At 40.2% G+C, this 20,685-nt stretch overlaps 1 protein-coding gene across 4 annotated transcripts in view; it reads right to left on the bottom strand.

The window, feature by feature from the left end:
- Positions 1 to 20,685, bottom strand: part of CELSR1 (cadherin EGF LAG seven-pass G-type receptor 1) — a 191,087-nt gene that overhangs the window by 55,725 nt on the left and 114,677 nt on the right. For all 4 annotated transcript variants that reach the window (XM_081957473.1, XM_081957470.1, XM_081957472.1 and 1 more), the window contains exons 6-11: positions 15,075 to 15,232; positions 10,138 to 10,301; positions 9,262 to 9,387; positions 5,497 to 5,663; positions 3,546 to 3,731; positions 1,423 to 1,536 (exon numbers count right to left, since the gene is read on the bottom strand). In XM_081957473.1, coding sequence (XP_081813599.1) covers positions 1,423 to 1,536; positions 3,546 to 3,731; positions 5,497 to 5,663; positions 9,262 to 9,387; positions 10,138 to 10,301; positions 15,075 to 15,232 — 915 coding nt within the window. The remainder of the gene's footprint in view (positions 1 to 1,422; positions 1,537 to 3,545; positions 3,732 to 5,496; positions 5,664 to 9,261; positions 9,388 to 10,137; positions 10,302 to 15,074; positions 15,233 to 20,685) is intronic.

The following is a 20,685-nucleotide window of genomic DNA, read 5'->3' as shown; positions in this document are numbered from 1 at the left end:
ACCTAGAGCTACCTGTGCCATTGCATTCTGCACCATAAACTTCCCAGTGGTGTTCAAGGGCTGCCCTATGTATAGCCACCCCAACCAGAGCCAAAGATGCAAACACTCTGATTCCCAGGTATTTATATTTAAAGATTTTTTGTGGATGTTTTAAAAACAAATGAGCCGAATTCAAACTCTAGTTTATGAACTAAATTAACAGTTTGGGATTTGAACAAAAAGCCCACACTGAGATTAATGTATGTCTCTTGCTCTTTCCATGCTGGAAGTATCGGGAGTCCACACCCATGGTCTACTGTGGTTTATTCATGGTTTATGCCAGGGGTGGGTTGCTGGAGGTTCGCAGGCATTCAGGAGAACCTCTAGCTAAGATTCTGTGCAGTTCGGAGAACCCCCAAATCCCACTCCTTGCTGGCCCCACCCACCCCACCCGAGTCCCCACGAAGCCTGTTTTGCATGCAGATCAGTGCAGGGCGCGCACGGATGCTCGGGGAGGGTGAAAAACAGGCCTCCTGGAAGTTCGGGAAGGCTTGAAACGGGCCTGCTTCCCGCCTCCAGAGCCTGGGGAGGCAGTTTTCGCCCTCCCGGAGGCTCAAAGAAAACCTCCGAAATCTGGGGAGGGCAAAAACGCTCCCCCTGCCATGGTGCAGGTGGCCGAGTAGGCCACACCCAACATGGCCACGCCCACCCACAACCGGGCAGAGAACCCCTTGCTAAAATTTTTGAAGCCCACCCCGGCTGACACCATGCTGAAGTATAAATAACGAGATGGGATCTCTGGCTTTCCAAAAATCGAATCAGTCAGTGGGAAGTATTAGATGAGAAACTTGTTTTTCTTAAAGCTAAGTTGTTAACTGTAAATCTCAACAAAGATTTCTTTTTTTTAAAAAAAAAAGTTCTTTCGTAAACCACGAACAGAGCATCCTCCCCCAAAGTGCTATAGTTTTGAAAAGTTCACAGAGTTGCTTTCAAGGCTTTCCCAAACCCTCTGCACGTCTGTCTCTATGCACACTGATTCTGCTGGCAGCCCCAGAACTTATTGCCTGCGATTTACACATGCGTGTGCAGACAGCTGGGGACACTTTTTGAAGCGGCTGTGTGAGTCTTCCAGAGGACAAAGCTGCTTTAATATGTCAAAAATAGTGCTTAGTTTCCATCGATGTGTTTTGCATAGAAGACTCTTCTGAATGTTTTACAGAGTAACATTCCCAAGTAATTAAAACATCTGAATGCAATTCCAACGGAATAAATTCAATTAAAACCAAAGAAACGTAAGCTCATAATTAGGCACTTAAGCTCATAATTAGACACTTTTAAACAAAACATTGCTCGTTTTCTTTCTGCTCTCTCCCTTCTCTTGTCTTTGATGAAGCTAGAATTCTTCTTGTAGTTCGTCTAAAGTTATTTATTTTCTATTTTCACCTGTAGACAGCCATAGAAGCCCTGGTGCACAGAGACTAGATCTCCAGAGATGCCTCCGACAATAATGCTTTTCATTTTTAGTCCAGGTAACTGATTTCCAATCTGTACAGTGCTCTGAAAAGAGGAAAAGAGGAAAGATGATTAAAGCTTTTCCGTAAATTCTTAGTTACAGTATTTCACTGATAACTATTTTTTTTTTAAAAAAAAGCAAGAATAAATCTGAAAGTGGTAATAGAAGCTATCCATGTTGTGCTTCCGATAAGGAAGCCAAAAATACAATGCCTTTCCCTGTTCAACAAAATTTCAAAAAATAAGTGAAAATGGTAATTAACCCTCCATGGGTGAATACATCTTCTGTCACTAAGAGGTAAAAGTCAACTAGTATTAAATCTTCCAGTAGAATTCAGTGTACTCTCTGTAGGCTTTGGATATCACGAAATCCATCTTGATAGAATTATGATGCCCAAGTAGTTCGGTTTCCCCTGTTCTGCTAGTCATAGTTTGAAGGACTTGCACATTAATTAAAGGTTTGCCACACAACTCCCAACCGGAGTTGACAAAAAAACAAAACACGAGTGCAGAATATTTTTTTAAAATGGCAAAGATGACAAAAAACGGAGTTACAAAAAAGAAATGGGCACACATAATCCAAAGGGGACTTCACTAACCTTCCTCAAAGGAGAGTGTGTCAAATTCTTGAGGGGTGTGTGAAGTAAACTCATTGCACAAAGAAGGCACCGCTATAGGCATCCTTCTGAGATCCCAACAGCTGGCGTTAATTGAAGGAATCCAGAGCCCACAAATCCAGATTAAATTGGCTGGACAGATATTGTGGGAGACAGCTAGTCTCTCGTATAACCTGGTCCTATAGGGTTTTATGGGCAGCCCCTTGAATCATACCCAGAAACAAACTGACCATACCCGGTGCAGCTTGTGAAGCTGTTGTGTTAAGTGGGCATACTGAGCCACTGCCATCATTATTCATGGGACTATATCCTGTTTTTCCAGGAAGACATTCACACACTCTTAAACTCTTGCATACACACACACTCTTAAACTGGCAAATGCAATCTCATTCAATGTTAATGATAGCAACAGCAATAGCACTTAGACTTATATACCACTTCACGGTGCTTTTTATAGCCCTCTCTAAGCAGTTTTACAGAGTCGGCATATTGCCCCCAACAATCTGGGTCCTCATTTTACTGACCTCCGAAAGATGGAAGACTGAGTCAACCTTCAGCCTGGTGAGATTCAATCTGCCAAATTGCAGACAGCTGGCAGTCAGCAGAAGTAGCCTGCAGTACTGACTACTTCTGCAGTCAGCAGAAGTAGCCTGCAGTAACCACTGCACCACCATGGCTCTAATGATGTGTCTAGGTGGTCTGAATATCTAGGTATGGGATTGAGTCATGAGGTAATTCTTCCCTACCCACAACCTCCAGCACTGGGGTAGAATCTTGACAGCTTCACTTGGCATATTGAGGTTGAAAGATATAACCTGGTATCGTCAGCATATTGATGACACTAAAGCCCAAACTGGCAGATGGCCTCATTCTGTGATTTTATATGCATGCTGAAAAGGAAGGAAGAGGAAGCAGAACCCAGAAACACCCCACAAAGGAATGAAACACCTTCTGCCAATTAACCCAGCAGAAATGGCCCCAGAGAAAGGAAGAGAACCATAAAACATGTTGCCTCAGCCCAGGGGCCAGGTCAGAAAGATATTGTGGTTGTTGGCATCAAAACTGCTATTGAGGAGCACAAGGATCAATGCCCCACCAGTCATCCTGGGTCTCCCACAAGTCATCTACATGTGTAACCAAAACTCTCATAGTATTAAATCCTGGTCTGAAATCTAACTGAAAAAGGTCTAAATACTCTGTTTCCTCCAGGATTTTCACCAGCTGCAAATGCACTTCAGTTCAACATACTGACCTGGATGGCACTGGGTTAAGAATAGCTGGCATATTATAACACAACTGTTAAAGAAAAAAACATATTTCTGAATCTATGATAGAAACAATGAGAAATGACTTCATTCTGGCTTAGTTCCAGCTGCCACCTATTCCGGCCATTCCTGTCTCATTTTGATAATGAAAGGGTTATGGATGTCATCTTACCTGATACATGCCATAATCCAAGGACACAACTGCAAGGTACTTGATGTCTTTGCCATCTTTTGCACTCTTCAACTCTATTAGCAAATGATGCCATTCGCCATCATTGATCCGCGCCTGGGTCATCTTCAAACTGGCCACCTGATTCTGTCCATCATAGACCTCAAATACCACATATTTATTCAGTATCTGTTGAAACATAACTTTAGTTGATGAAAAAACTTGAATTGCTGGGAGAATACATCGAGATAGACATGCTATTATTGGAAAATGGTTATAAAATAAAAGGTATAGGTCAAGAGTCCCCTCCCTCATATGTGCTAGTTGTTCCTTTTTTTTTAAAAAAAGTTTTATTGGTTTTTTTAACATTTATAGGGGAAAAGGTAATGGAAAGGTATACAAATTTTGGCAGTTGCAAAGTGTGATAGGCGCCCCTCCCCTCCAAACTCATAGTATACATCTGAATATAAAACATTAAATGCATAGTCATATACAATCAGCATGTTAATTCTCTTGGTACTTTCAATCAGTTTATACATTGTAATATATAATCCACATGTTAATTCCATTACTCCTTTCGGTCAGTTTATATCAATAAGATTTTCTTATTCATTTTTGTGATCTGAGCTTTCTTGGTATTGCCCCTTCTCCCCCCGCTGGCAGAGCTCCGGCCCCTCCCGTGTCCTGCATGTCCGTTTTTTCTGTTTTTTCTAGGTATATTTTATTTTTTTCCATAAAGGCCTGTGCCTCTATGGGTGTGTTAATTCTAATTCTTGTCTCCTCCCAGAATATCAACATACCTTCAGGCATCAACCATCTAAACCACACCCCCTTCTGGTATAATTTATTCGCCAATTGCGAATTATTTTTCCTTTTTTCCCTAATTTTCTTGGGGATCTGCTTCAAGATGGTTATTTCCCTATCATGGTATGTCAGTGCCTGCCCCCTTTGTACCCCCAGAATTTCGACTCTTGTGCTTTTTCTAAGAAATTTAATATGTACTTCCCTGGGTACATTGTGAGTTCTGGCATAGGCTGAGTTCACTCTATAAACCAGATCTATCTCCCATTCCATCTGTTGTCTTTCCTTGTGTATATATTCAGCCAAAATGTTTGTGCTAGTTGTTCCTGACTCTAGGGGGCAGTGCTCATCTCCATTACAAAGGCAAAGAGCCTTGCTGTCCGAAGATGTCTCCGTGGTCATGTGGCTGGTATGACTAAGCGCTGAAGGCGCACAGAACGTTGTTACCTTCCCACCAAAGGTGGTTCCTATTTTTCTACTTGCATTTTTACATGCTTTCAAACTGCTAGGTTGGCAGAAGCTGGGACAAGTAATAGGAGCTCACTCCGTTATGCGGCATTAGGGATTCGAACTGCCGAACTGCTGACGTTTCTGATCGACAAGCTCAACGTCTTAGCCACTGAACCATTGTTTCCCTCGGTTATAAAATACAGGTTATACTTTAAAACAACTTCATTATTTATTTTTCAGTGGGTAATTAATATGTAGACCAATATTTGACCTATATTCAGTATTAGGCCCACTATGAGTAGCCACTCTCAATTAAAGATTGTCTACTCTTCTAGATCTATATGCATGGATTAATATTTAAAGCAGTCTTGATTTGGCAAAGGTATTTTTCCTTCTGCTAAAACAAATGGGGAACTGAAAAGCTAGTATTTCACTCTTCTCAATCCCTACTTAAGACTGATCTGATTATAGGCTGAGTGAACTCCACAGTTTTGTGATATTCTGCAATTTCAAAGAAGGCAAATTTTGGGTTTGTTCAATCTGCTTTGCTTTTAACTACATCCCAGAGCCGGCTGTAAATGAAATTTACAGTGTAAGACTGTACTGTTGAATTGTCTTCATGGCTAAGCAAAGACATTTTACTGTTTGCCATTTGTCATCTAATGACATTCCCTTGTTGTGGTTGAGTTGATAAGTAACATACCTGTATCTTAATCTTAGATGATGCTCCCGCATCAGCTTGCATTAATACACCGTTAACCTTGCGAGTTCTAAACATAAGGCCAATGTACCATGGGATGGAAATAGTGATATCAAGGTTATTCCAGGTGATGATGCTTTCCCCAGTGAAACGTTGAGGAAAAGGCATTGCTATAACACAAGGCAAAGAGGAGACAAAAGCAGTATTACTTAATCAAATATTTTAGAACGAGGGGGAAATTATCAGAACATTCTGACAATTATAATTATACCAAAAAGGAATACTGCATGATACCAGTAAGGATAAATAAGATCAAGAGACGTTCAGCTTCTGGGATCTCCCTTCCTTTTCATTAGAAATTCATTTAGCGTATGGCAGAAATCCAAACTTAAGTCTAATGCAAAAAATAAATAAGAAAAAAGAACTCTCCGTTCAGAATATAGCCTTTTCAGAGAAGTACCCATCTCTGTTTATCTCAAGCTTTCTTTATTTTTTTCTATGTAATTTTAGGTTGGGTTTATTTTTTTCTAATTGCCATACTTAAACAACTGAGAATTTAAAATCTCTAAAATTCCTCAAAGATTTGCTTGTGGGCCCTGGTAACAGCAAGGATGCATGCTATTTATTACTGTCTATTAAGAGTCTGGCAGTGTTATTTTTATAGGCCCTAAGGGCAGCAAAACAACACATTTATAAAGGATCTGACAAGCTCAAATTTGTGGCTGCTGTGTCACCTATGTCCCAGGCAGAAAGCGCTTTGATCCTGTGAATATATTTTGTTCCCTAGTGTGCAATTGTCGTCAGTGCTTTTACTTCTGGTTCAATTTGGACATTTGTTAAAAATTCTCCTTTATTGACGCTACTTGTTTCCCTTTATGCACATTCTGTTCCACGTGTATCTATCTTACAAGAAATAAGTAATTGATCTCACCTATTTAGCAGTATGTACCTACCCTTGACAATAGCATGAACCAAATGGTTTTTGAAAGTAGATTTCTGTAGAAAAAACAATTATGCTATACAGAAGGACTGCGTTAATAATTTGATTTAGGTGAATTTCTGTCACAAAATGGGAACAAGAGTTTTCTGAAAGACAGTTCATCAATCTGATTTTCACATTTTCTTGGAAGCATAAAGCACGCATATTTATATTCTTAAATGCACTTAGTAAAAGATGAATAGGTAGCTCAAGTTCTCACAGCACTGTTCCTTATGGTACCCAAATATCGTCAAGTAGATGGAGTTTGCAGAAGTAGAGTGTAATATTTAGGAACTACTGCTTTTAAAGCCAATAGGGAGGCAAAGACAAATCAGATTGATTGATGGAGAGCTGATATTCTCACTGTAAATATTGTAAAGTATTGTTCTTATTGCTGATTTTCTGCTGCAACATGAGAGAGTTGGCTGTACAGTACAATAAGGTACTAGGAAGTACAGTACAGTATCTAGGAAGTATTCTCGGGTGGGGGGAGGACACATTGAAATTCCAGGAATCTAGCCAGCATCTTCCATGTGTATGAACTTTAAAATGCACTCTCATATTCATTGCCATCTGCTAAAGATTCATTGATGTAGTACAGAATACAGATTCCCAACCTGGGAACAAATGGGGGGGGGGGAAATCCTGAAGACTGAGGCTGCCAAATGGGAACGAAAGAATTTCAATGAAGAATATGAATGGGGATTTTGTTCTCTGTTAAGATATACAGTGCATTCAGGAAGTATTCAGACCCCCTTCACTTTTGTCAACGTTGTTGTGCTGCAGGCAGATTATACACTTATTGAAATTCTTTTGCGCCCCTCATTAATCTACTGTTAGGGTTCCAAATAACTCCCCCAACGAAAGAAGATTCCGAGGGCTTGAGGTTCCTCAAAGTTCCATGTTATTAGAGACGTCACATTGGCCCAAATCTGAGTGTTTCCAGGTTTTCCCCACCCAAACGAAACTTCAAGTCCCTGCCCAGCACCCGCATGTCCATCACGTGGTCCAATCAGGCACCGTTCCAACTGGAGATGCCTCCCAGTCACACCACTCCAGGTGTAGAGCAAGATATCCTTGACTCTCTGAGAAAGGAATTTTATTTTGACTATATCTATCCCACTCTAAATAATCCCCCCTCCCAATTTCCCACAGCATTAAATATGACAGGTCTGAAGGCCCAATGCAAAAGATGGCTTTTAGGCCTGACATCTACACTCAGTACACCCATAATGACAATCTCCCAATCCAGGTGTGTAAATCTTGTTGCGTCATACCCCAAAAGACTCGAGGCTGTAATTGCTGCCAAAGATATTTCAACAAAGTACTGAGTGAAAGGTCTGAATATTTATGCCAATGTGATATTTCAGGGTTTTCTTTTCTTTTTAATAAATTTACAGAGATTTCGGAGTACTGAGTGTGGATTAATGAGAAAAAAAGTGATTTTTCAACCACTGTACAGTAGAATCGGGCTGCAGCATCACAAAAACGGACGAAAATAAAAGAGGTCTGAATACTTTCTGAATGCACTGTACAAGTGACTAAAGAAAGTTATTATTTTATGTCCGAGTAATTACTTGCCCCAGTGATTATTAAGAAAAAGGTTAAACTTAATTAAGGCAGTATTATTAACCAATAGTATTATTCAATTGAACTAACTGCGACAGAGATCATTTTAAACTGAAGCATTTTTGCTTAAAAAAGACTGAAGATTGATTTTCTGTGTTTGGGTTGAATTGCTATATAGAGGAGATAAAGAATATGCTATGTAATAGGCATGGCTTGCAACCCAGAGATGCTCTGAGCCAAACCTCCGCAACCTAATACCTTTCGGATATGTAACTCCTAGCATTTCCAACTATCATGGAAATAATTAGTGTGCGCCAATAATTAGTTCCTGCCAGTTCTAACCTCTTCTATAGAAGTGGTTCCACAAATCTACCATGCCGTTTAGAACCGGTTCCAGTTTCCTCCCCCCGCCCGCCCGCCCCCCGCTTGCCCCGCCCACTGCTCACTGATTGGCTGCCTCACCAATCGCCCCACCCACCTCTAAGAGTCCTATCTAAACCTTAAAGTCTTAAAGCTGTCAAGTTTGAACACCGCTGGGGCTTTTTTTTCTAAAGGGTTAGGGGTGCAAAGGTCTTGTAACTTGACAGCTTTAAGACTTGCACACTTCAATGTCAGAGTTCCTGAGCCAACACGACTGGAGGAGGAATTCTGGGAGTTGAAGCCCACAAGTCTTAAAGCTGTCAAGTTTGAACACCCCTGGGGGTTTTTTTCTAAAGGGTTAGGGGTGCAAGGGTCTTGTAACTTGACAGCTTTAAGACTTGCGTGCTTCAAATGCCAGAATTTCTGAGCCAACCTTGGTTGCTAAGCAAGAGCGTTGTTAAGTGAGTTTCACCACATTTTACAAGTTGGCCACTCCCACACAGTCACATGACTACCAAGCCACTCCCACCCAGTCACATGGCTGGCAAGCCACTCCCACCCAGTCACATGGCTGGCAAGCCACTCCCACAAAGCAGGTCACACCTACAGAAGAGGTTCTAAAAAAATTTGAAACCCACCACTAGTGTGCGCATACTGGGAATTATAGTTCCAAAATATTTGGAAAGCACCAAATTAACAAAGATGCAGTAGATTATTAGATTTCTGCTAATGCCTGCTTTAAGAGGGTGAAGACAGGATTTATAACTTATTTAATAAATACGGCTATTGTATAATTAAAATTTGCTCACACACAATGCAATATTTCACATGCTCAATCAAAAGCGGGATCCATTGTTTACCTTGCTCACAGTTTTTTCCCCCATATCGCAGCGGGCAATCACAACTATAAGTATTCCATTTGCTCACACAGGTACCACCATTCTGACACCAGTTTGTGGTGCAATAATTCTTCCGAGCTAAGCAACCTGCAATTCAAAAAAAAAAGTTTTGTCCTCAAGTCATTCAGTAATCATGTTTTCAAGTTTTAACAAGCTGTGCTCTGGATCAGTGTCATGCTTTTGAACAGCTGCAACTTAATTTTCTAGAAAGCAATTCCCAAGGCTTATCATACTTTATATTGTGATCTCCAACACTCAACAGTTCTCTTTTGTGAAGGGGAGACATTATAGTAAAACAAAGGCTAAAGATTTTGATATTCGGCTGTTTTCATTTCCACTCTGTGGTTAGTACATATATCAAGGACCTAGGCTACCAAGAAATACGTTTCAAAATAACATCTGTGCAGAAACAGTTTTCATAGGATGTTATCTTAAATAGAAAGATATTCTCTTATATAGGTAAACTTGTTTAACAACTGCTCGTTTAGTAGTCTTCTTTCATAGTTACACTGGTAATGAAAAGATTACTTCATGACCAATCTTTGCATTTATAATCTTTGAGATCTGTAAAGCAAAGGGAAGCTGAAGAAAGATAATAACAGAGTTTTTTTTTACTCAGCCAACACTTTGCTAAATGATTGAGTCCCAAATATAGTTGCTAAATGAGGATTCCCTGTATGCACAATGTAATTAGTAAATTTGAGAAATTAGCCCACAAATACATCTTTAGTTCCTTCTTTTTATGCTTTCCTATGGAAACACAGTTCTTTTGTGCGTATAATTTTCAGAGAACCGAGAGTATTTTTTATTCCACTTTTATCCTTGAGGAGGTTATACCTGCAAGCGTGCCATTATTGGCTATATAACTGGCCATATCAATGGGCTTGTTGTCAATAGAAAGATTCCTCATGCAACCAACAAACTGCCTGTTATGTATAGGAAAATCTTCAGGTAAATTGGGAACACCTCCGAGCAGAAGAGGGCCGGTTAAATCCAACGACCTAAAGAAATAAAAAATAAAGTGGTTTTTTTTTTTGACTCGGATAGATAATGTAATCTTTTGTACAAGAACCATATCATTGGGAGTTAGATATTAGAGATAATTCCTTCCTACTGTTACAGATTCTGTCACGACATTGAAATGAAATAGTACGAAATGAAATGGTTGAACAACGTATAGAATTCAACATACAGAATTATTTCTATTAGGTATTATTACAGGCGACTATAGCAAAGGGTCAATATACCTAATACTTCACATCCTAACAGCAACAATGATTGTGTATGCACAGCAATGGAAATGTGAAAATACCTTTCAGAAAAGGAGATAATAAGGAAGATATTAACATGCACAGAAATGGATCAGAGGTAGGTTCGGCCACCCATGGACCCGAATCGGTTCCATTGTTGTCAGCGCCATCTTGATTTTTGGTTCTGCACATGCTCAGAACAATCTCGATTGCAGAAAAGTAATCGCCCCCCCCTTTTCTAATGTTCTGTGCATGCGCAGAAATTTTTGGGTGTAAATGCGCACACGCACCGAGCCGGCAGTAATGCCAGTAGCAACCCCCCCCCCCCCTGAAATGGATAGACTAACATTAGAATTAAAAAAAACAAAGGGGAGACAGAATATTATGACATATGGACTAGATTTTATCAATGGCTGGAAACACAAGGTGGGAGTCGGAACATGAAAAAATTAGGTTAATTAGACCTGAAATGAGAGATTATACATGTATTAGAATGAATAAGTTGGTCAAAAATAATTGTATAAGACTAGCACCGTGAAAATAATGTACGTTATTTATCTTGCATTTTGTTTTCTATGGCGGATGAAATGGCAGGATGGTCACACCGTGTTCGATATATTTATTTGTAAAATATTATACATATAAAATATTCTAATATATATATATAATTAATATACGTATTTATAATATACACACACACACACACATACCTATACGAAATAGTATAAGTAATCCTTGCTTACCAACGATTGTGTAGGCACTGTTAAAAATTATGACAGTTGGGGAGTTCCGGTTCCGGCGGCGGCGGCGACGGGCAGCTCTTTGCCCGCTCCGGCTCCCCGGTGGGCTTCCCCACTCCTTGGGGGGCACAGGACACCCCGCAGAGGGGTCCTGCCGGAGGGGCGGCATCGCGGAGGTCTCCTGCAGCGGCGGCAGCCGGCGGGGGCTCTCTCGCGCGCCCAAGGCACCGGGGAGCAAGCTCGGAGGGCGCATCGCGTTTCCACGCCTCGCGCCTCGCTACAAGCCGACTGGAGAATGCTACAATTGAAGGAAGCAGCTGCGGTGCGGTGAGGTTGCCTCTCTCTTCATCCCTTACTTTGCATGAAGATTTGATTCAGCTTTTAAAACTTTAAAACAACTTTCGGAGCATTTTGGAGGTGCGGCTGGAGGGAGGGGGGTTTTCCCCCCCCCCCTTGGACAAGCGGCAAGAAACAATTTTGCTCTCAGCCCCCGGGGAAGGAGGAGGGGGGAGAGCCAACGAATGAAGCCTCACTTAGGCTGAGATGATTTTCTTTTCAATTTAATTTTACATATTACAATGATTTGAGGACTTTTGGAACTTTTTAAAACTTTGTTACGCCTCTGTGCCCAAAACTGGCAGGGCAAGATGGCACACTTCCGTTGTCTTTATGAACTCTGAAACCTGACTCCACCTTTAAAATTCAGGTTTCCGGTCTTTGTCTCCGTGTCTCCCAGAGGAACCTCTTGTGGATTGGTATTTTTTTAACCTTCTAGGGGAAATTTTCTATCTATTGCCAGACTTATTGGAGAGATTCTCTTCTGCCTGGTTATTCTGCTCCCGGATTCACCTGGCTACCCTTCTTTTCTAATTGCTTACTTCATATTTGGACTGAACTTTTAACGTTATAAAGGATGGCATCTAAAAGACCCCCTCCTGGAAAACCTGGCTTTGCCACTTCTGCTCCAACATCCGCAACATCCAGTCCAGCCACACAGTCAAAGATAACAGAACTGATGCAACATAAGACTACAGAGATGGACTTTCAACAAATGCTTCAACAAATTCTACAGGGCCAGGAGGAAATCAAGAAACAGTTAAGGGAAATGAAAGATGAAATTAAAGAAAATCAAGCCCAAATATATAAGAACTCACAAAGACTGAATCTTGTGGAAGGGGGGGTGGAGGAGGTGAGGGGGGTGGTGGAAGCTGTGCAGAAAGGGAACAAAGATCTTGACATCCAACAGATGAAATTAGAATTTGAGAGAATGTCCTATTATCTTAGATTTCAAAATGTTATAGAAGAAGATGGGGAAAATATAAGGGACATCATGACAAACATTCTGGCTGACTATACACACAAAGAAAAACAACAGATGGGGTGGGATATAGATCTGGTTTATAGAGTGAACTCAGCTTATGCTAGAACACACAATTTACCCAGGGAGGTTCACATTAAATTCCTTAGAAAAACCACAAGAGATGAAATTCTGGGTGTACAAAGGGGGCAAGCATTGACATATCATGATATGGAGATAACCATTCTGAAGCAGATCCCTAAGAAGATTAGAGAAAAAAGAAAAAATTATTCGCAATTAGCGAATAAATTATACCAGAAAGGGGTGTGGTTTAGATGGTTGATGCCTGAAGGTATGCTGATATTCTGGGAGGAGACAAGAATCAGAATTAATTCACCCATAGAGGCGCAGGCCTTTATGGAAAAAAATAAAACACTTCTAGAGAAACCACCAGACACTACAACGGACACGCAGGACACGGGAGGGGCCAGAGCTCTGCCAGTGGAGGGAGATGGGGCAATAGCAAGAAGACTCAGATCACAGAAATAAATATGAAAATCATATTATTATAAATTGACCGAAAGTGAAAATGGAATTATATTTGGATTTTATATTGTAATGTTTAATTTGATTGAATTTAATAATAGAACTAATATGCTGATTATAATCAATTATATACTAATGCATTATATATAAATGTACGCTATGGGTATGGAGGGAGGGGGGCCTCACACACTTTGCAACTGCCAAAATTTGTATACCTGTCCATTTACCCTTTTCCCTATAAATTTTGAAAAACCAATAAAATTTTATTACAAAAAAAATTATGACAGTTGGGGAAAAAACAGGTTTGTGATGAATCCCTGTAAGTTGCAGTCATATGTTATTTCGCTTAATGACCCTGGGTGATTCACTTAACAACAAAAGTAGAAGTGATGCTGTCGATCCAGCATAGTCACATGATTTTTCACTTAGTGACAGAAGTGCCAGCCCCAATTGTGGTTGGTAAATGAGGACTATCTCTAATGGATCGTATGAAAATGATATAAATGTTACTTACAACCAATAATCAACTATTTTCAGTTTTTTTTTCTTTTTTTAAACCAATAAAAGGTTTTGCCACAAATGGTAAGAACATTTTCTCACGCTTTTAGTACTACAATTGCAGCAATTCTTATGTATCAGGTTGTTACTGAAGAAGAAAATTGATATAGATAACATTTATAGCAATCCTCCGTAACATAAATACTTAGGGAGATGATGTTGCCCAATACATTTTATGATTACAAAGGAATATGTAAATTCAACATCTAAATTTCATCCCAATAGTTTCATCATGCATTCAAATCAACAGACATAGCAAAACCAATTTCTTTTTTACATAATTAAGATGCTGCATTTATTCAAATTTACATTGACTTGTAAATGTAGATTTAATCTGACACACCTATCAAAAACTAAGATGAAAATATTCCAAGCAGGATTAATTCATTAAAAGCCCTCAACGACACAAACATTGTCAGGAATCTTTTCCAATTAACTGAAATATATAAATTCATTCTAAGGCAAAACTCAGGATTCTGGATTTTAGCTTTTTAATTCAATGGGTTTAAAGACCAGAAAGGAAAACTGATTAAATGTGTTTCTTCCTCCATTTGTCGTTCCTTCACTTTGATACTTTCTCCTTCCTCAAAGTTGGATCATAAGAAAGGCTGAGCGCCAAAGAATTGAAGACTTTGAGCTATGGTGCTGGAGAAGACTCCTGCGAGTCCCTTGGTCTGCAAGGCGATCAAACTGGTCAGTCCTAGAAGAGATCAACCCTGACTGCTCTTTGGAAGGCCAGATCCTGAAGATGAAACTCAAGTACTTTGGCCACCTAATGAGAAGGAAGGACTCACTGGAGAAGAGCCTAATGCCGGGAAAGATTGAGCGCAAAAGAAGAACAGGACGAGAGAGAATGAGGTGGCTGGATGGAGACACCAAAGCAGTCGGCGTGAGCTTGAATGGACTCCAGAGGATGGTAGAGGACAGGAAGGCCTGGAGGAATGTTGTCCATGGGGTCACGATTGGTCGAACAAGACTTCACAACTAACAACAACAACAACCTTCCTCACCTGAGTGAACATTTTTGAAGGGAAGTGTGAACACTTGGCTTTACTTACTTTCCATCTTCTTCTTCACGTTGATTTTTTCTATCCTATAAGACTATTAAAAGATGCTTAAGAAATAGAATCATCTGCAGCAACAGGTAACTTGCCACAAGGAGGGGCAATTTAGCAAAGATTTCTACATGATTATTCTCTGAACTCAACCATTTTGTCCTTAACGCACAAACGTAAAGTTTAATTAAATACAAACAGATATGAAAATGACTTTACATCTGACAATAATCAATTCCAGGCATACCTAAAAAAAAATTAATGAAGACTCTGTTAGCCAGATTAATTCTGCTACATATTCATGTCACAATAAACATCAACGTCTTACTTTTTGGAGCCGGACTGTGTCCCCTGAGCAGCACAGGAGTAGTTTCCAATCAGACTTCCAAAGCGCACAGCCACTGCGGTATCACAGTCGTCCACGGTCACTACAGCTACTTTCTCCCCGGAAGGCCCGTGAGGAATGCCAAGTTGGCCTATGTTGGGCTTCAAAACAAATGTGGAAAATTTCAAAAACTTAAACTCATAAGTATTTCAAGCACCAGCATTGTACAATCTCTGCCTCCCTGTAAGTTAGGGATGGAGCAGGACTGGTACACACTTACCTTCCCTACAGGTTCGCAAATGGAAGCGCACAAGCCACCTCTGCACATGCGCTTTTGATGAAAAAAGGGCCTAAATGGGATGCCACAGAGCCAGGCACAGGTGGGCGGAGCCACCTGCTATTTCCGCCACCGGTTCGGGTGATCCAGTCCGAACAGGTAGAATACCACCTCTGGGATGGACAACCAAATAGAATAGAATAGAGCTGGAAGGGTCCTTGGAGGTCTTCTAGTCCAGCCTCCTGCTCAAGCAAGAGAAGGCTGCTGGCGCCCTTTAAGACCAGGACTGAGGTGGGTGGCTCCCGGTTTGGGTGAACCGGTAGTAGTGGCGGTGGGAGGCTCGGCCCGCCTGCTTCTGCGCAGAAGTGTCACAAGCGCGCCCAAGCAGGAGCGCAAGCGCGCCCGAACTGGTAGTAAAAATATTGGCATCCCACTACTGGACTGAACCTCCCAGAAGCCACAATAACCATGGCTGCTAGAAAGTGACAGTAGTACAAATAGTCCTCGACTTACAACAGTTCATTTAGTGACTGTTCAAGTTACAACGGCACTGAAAAAAAGTGACATTTTTCACACTTACAACCACTGTAGCATCCCCACGGTCACGTGATCAAAGTTCAAATGCTTGGCAACTAATTCATATTTATGACGGTTGAAGTGTACCGGGGTCATGCAATCAATCACCTTTTGCGACCTTTTGACAAGCAAAGCCAATGGGGGAAGCCAGATTCACTTAACAACCATATAACTAATTTAATGACTGTAGTGACTCATGTAACAACTATGACAAGAAAGGTAGTAAAATAGGGAAAATTCACTGAACAAATGTTTCAGCTAACAAAATAAATTTGGGGCTCATTTGTGGTTGTAAGCTTGGGGACTGCCTGTATTGTGCCATTATGCTATTTTTTTTTAAAAAAATGCTCATTGTAGTACAGCCCCACTCAAGAGTGTGATTCACTGTGACCCTCACCCCATCCAATAGAAACTGTGAACCTTGGCCAGCAAGTGATGGCTTTTAAGCAGTAAAAATCTGAGTAATTTTATTATAGTGATTTTAGCAATCTTATATTTTCTGAGTTGCTCCAAAACTGAAACAGGCATACTTTTGAGATCGGTAAGCCTCCTGGAGGAAGCGAATCAAAACAAGAGAAAGACAGTGAGACAGGGTTTGTCTGCAATGGCAGCCGTTCTTTGGAATAATCCTCGTTTAGTAACCAACAGTACAGGTGGTCCTTGTTTAGTAACAACATTGCTTTTTGCCACTAAATGGTCAGTTATTAAGGTGACAAAAAAAGTAACTTTGCAACCAATCCTCACATTTACAACCTTTGCAGAACTGTAAAGCAGAGGATACCTGAAGTAAGATCATAAGCAGAGTCATTTTCACTTAGTGACCATTTGCTTAATGACCAAATTACCAGTCCCATTTGTGCTTGCTAAACAAGGACTATCTGCTTACCATGGTCCCGTGCTGGTATATTTTCAATAGCATGCACATGTGCGCGCACACACACATTTTTCTTCTATGGCAAATATTTACCAAATACAGGTAGTCTTTGACATACGACCACAAAAGGTTTATGTTGCTAACTGAGAAATTTGTAAAGTGAGTTTTGTCCCATTGTACGGCTTTTCTTGCCACATTTGTTATGTGAATCAGTGCAGTTGTTAAATCAGTCACACTGCTTCCCCACTGACTTTGCTTGTCAGAAGGTCGTAAAAGGGGATCATGTGACTCCGGGACTCTGCGACCGTCATAAATATGAATCAATTGTCAAATATCCGAATTTTAATCACATGACCACGAGGCTGCTGCAATGGCAATAAGTGTGAAAATGGTCCTAAGTCACTTTTTTCGGTGCCATTATAACTATGAATAGTCACTAAATGAACTGTTGTAAGTCGAGGACTAAAAAATTGTATACTCAGTTTCTTGGTATTTAACTTGTTTAATCTAAACCAAGTCATTGCATTTAGATAAGCTTCCCACAGCCATTGCCGTTATACCTAACAGACATCAAACTTTTGCAAAGTTTTTCAAAGGCTATTTCCTGGTATTATTATGGCAATGAAAATGTTTTTAGTTTCCTCCCAGCTATATTTACTATGATCACATAACTTGGCAGTGCTTCATATAAAGGGCTTGACATTTGCCAGGTAACACAAGACCTAGTCTCACAAACAGTAGATAAGGAGAAAAATCTGATTTATATCAGAATGGTAGACTTTCAAGTATTAGTACATTCTATCAATTGTTCTGGGAAACATTATTTAAAAAAGCAGTAATCATCGTCAGTTATCTTCAACATCTGTACTTGTGCATAGATTTTTGATTAAGACACGCACATGTATGCATGTTGAGTTAATGAATGCAGATATGGATGTAACTTGTCCTAATATAGCCTTCCTCAGTCTGGAGTCCTGCAAACACAACAGATTTCAATTCCCATACCCATGTCTGGAACATCTACAGGTTAAGCACACTCGACTGTACAAAGCTTTTCTGAAATGTACGCTTGTTTCCTATACATCTTTCTCCAATGCTTACTTTCTGCACACAAGTTTTCCAAATGTATGCAATCTGTATGTAACTGCATGTTTTATTTTATGTACACTGAGAGCCTATGCACCAAAGACAAATTCCTTGTGTGTCCAATCACACTTGGCCAATAAAGAATTCTGTTCTATTCTATTCCTCAGCTTATTCAAACTGAGTCAGCTAAGTGAATAACACTGCACTCATGGCAGAAGCACTGAGGTGCTTCTAGGTTAAAAGCATTAGCCATTGACATCACTTTTGCCCGTGGTGCACCCTATTGGGGACTCCTTTCATGTCCTCAGCAGGAACTGGAGTGAAGGACAGGAGCTCATGGCAGCACTCAGATCTCGAACATCACCTTGCTAACTTCCAACTCAGCATCCTTAACCATGTGAGCCACCATGCTCCTACTCAACTCAATGATTCAAATGGTTTGATTATAGTGATTCACAATCTCACCAATGATTGGTCAATTTTTTGAGTGTAATTCAAAGTTTTCACCTTGCTTTAATACCCAGGAGCTCGGAAAGATTCCTTTTTTCAGCAAATGTCCATATATTTAGTCATTCCACTTTAGTTCCTCTCAGAGTACATGACAAACAAATGGGTAGAAACAAAGCACAAGAGCGTCCCAGTCATTGAATATATTATGATATCTCCCCCATAATGTCAGGCTTGCTCCAGCTAAGCTCCTAGGAAAGAAAGACCCTTGACTCCATTTGGTTGAAGTGATAGGTTCTTTTATTAAGGATCAGTGGTTGCAGCAAAAGCGAGGCTAGAACTGAGTATTTCCATGCAAGTTTACGCATTTTTCCCTCCCTGGTCTCCACTCCCTTCGACCAGAACGTCAGTGTCCAATAGCATCCTAGGGCGATGTTTTGAGAACTGCTTTGATGTCAGGTGCATCTTGAAATGGCTTCACATTCTTTTCCATGCCAGTCATCCTTGGGCAACTGGGTTAGCCTGGTTTTCACACGTCTGGTTTCCGTTAATGCCATTCCCTCCCCCCCCCTTTCTCTCCTTTTTCTTTCTCCTGCACGTCTTCCCCAAATGACTCTGCTCCCTCCCCCATGTTTATGGAAGAATGCCAGCAAGCTTAACGAAGCAGAGTGAAGATGGCAGAGCTGACACTTATGGGTATTAAACAATAAACAATAATTTTTATTGTTTTTTCACAGACTGCCAGGCTACAATGGTTTGGAATCTTAGATGAAGTGCTTAAACGTTTCTCTTCCCCGTTTTCATTAGATTATGGAGCAATTTGCAGAATCATCACTTTATGATTCTCACTTTCAAAAGATTATGGGTTAGCCAGCCTATAGTTCATACTCTAGCTTGTTGTTTCCGCTAGGAAAGGAGTTTGAAGTATGAGTCAGTACTCGACTAAAAATGTATTAACATGCACGGTATGTTTGTCAGCAATTCTTAAAGAAATCAAATATTTTCTTCCAATTGCACAACAGTGATTGCGTGATTTGGTAAAAATTGAATTTGCTATAAGGAGGTTGCCAACAGATGCAATGTGCACACCCGCAGACACACCAAGTAACCTTTTATATTTCAAAATCATCTTTATATTTCCAACTTGGTTTCCTGCAGAAACCTACATTTCATGATTCTTTTCTGTTCTAGAATATTAGACTCCCGTCTTTCCCCTCTATTCCTCCATCCTTTCCTCCTCAAGAGTTATTGCATTAAACTCATGAAATGGGGCATGAAGCTTGTTCGCCGCCTAGTGGTGAACTCTGGATAATGCAACAGCGTGTACTGAACAAACTAGCAACTGCTGGCAGCCCGACTACTAGGTAGACTTTTCTGACTTTCAAAATACGTGACAGCCATACACCAAACAATAAATAAATACCCATGAAATATTATTCTATATAAAATCAATCCTTATTGAAACTAAGATGCTGCAAAATGAAATAAATGACTCCAGCCGCCTGCCCTATGAACTGTTTCCATAGGACAGTTTTCTTCTCTTGTGTACTAAGTTCTGAATTATTATACTGTCCTCTGCTCTCACACTCACATTTATACATGGTTGTAGGCAACTAGGTTTGTGTGGTCTTTCTCTCTAAATAATTATACAGTACACACTGTATATCGGTGAACATATTCCTTTAAATAACTTTTTAAAAATAATTTGAAATGGCTATCTCCTTTGGGAGACAAAGGGAGCACCTAGGAATAAATATGTGTAATTTGGACATGATATTGCATACAAAATGTGATGAAAAGATGCTATCCTTACAGCAGAACTTACTTTAATTGCGTGGTTATACAACTCAGGCAGTCAGAAAAGTGTTTCACTTGTATATTTACACACTTATTGCCAGTTAACAGGTTTTCAAATTATAGTACTATATACAGACATCTTCTCGGGTTTAACGTATGAAAGCGCACATTACCTGCTTGTCATAGTATTCAGTCACTTTGCCTTCATCAGTAAATATTCAGTATATTGTGCAACTAAATTTGTCAGCATGAGCAGCCTCTATTGTTAGTGGCTGCTATTTAACAAAGTGTCCGCTTCTTTTTCACAAAGCATCTTCCTCTAATAGACTGAAATTCTGTGTTTTAAAACTATATGTGTTTGATTTAAGAAAAGGGAGGTAGGAATAGCAAGACTTTCATATTGGAGTTCCAAGCAGCACAGCCAACTAGGGATTCTGGGTGCTGAAGACCAGGTACACTAAAGATGGAACTGGTTAGATTTAGAATGCAAAATCTAGGTAGTCATAATGTGACAGCCAAGAGTTGCAATTTAATAGTCTTTCAGACTGTTGAGTTCG

This window comes from Natrix helvetica (genome assembly GCF_964273705.1).
Source record: "Natrix helvetica genome assembly, chromosome: 6".
NCBI lineage: Eukaryota > Metazoa > Chordata > Lepidosauria > Squamata > Natricidae > Natrix > Natrix helvetica.
The sequence above is the reverse complement of the archived record's forward strand: the minus strand, read 5'-3'. Positions and strand labels throughout refer to the sequence as shown.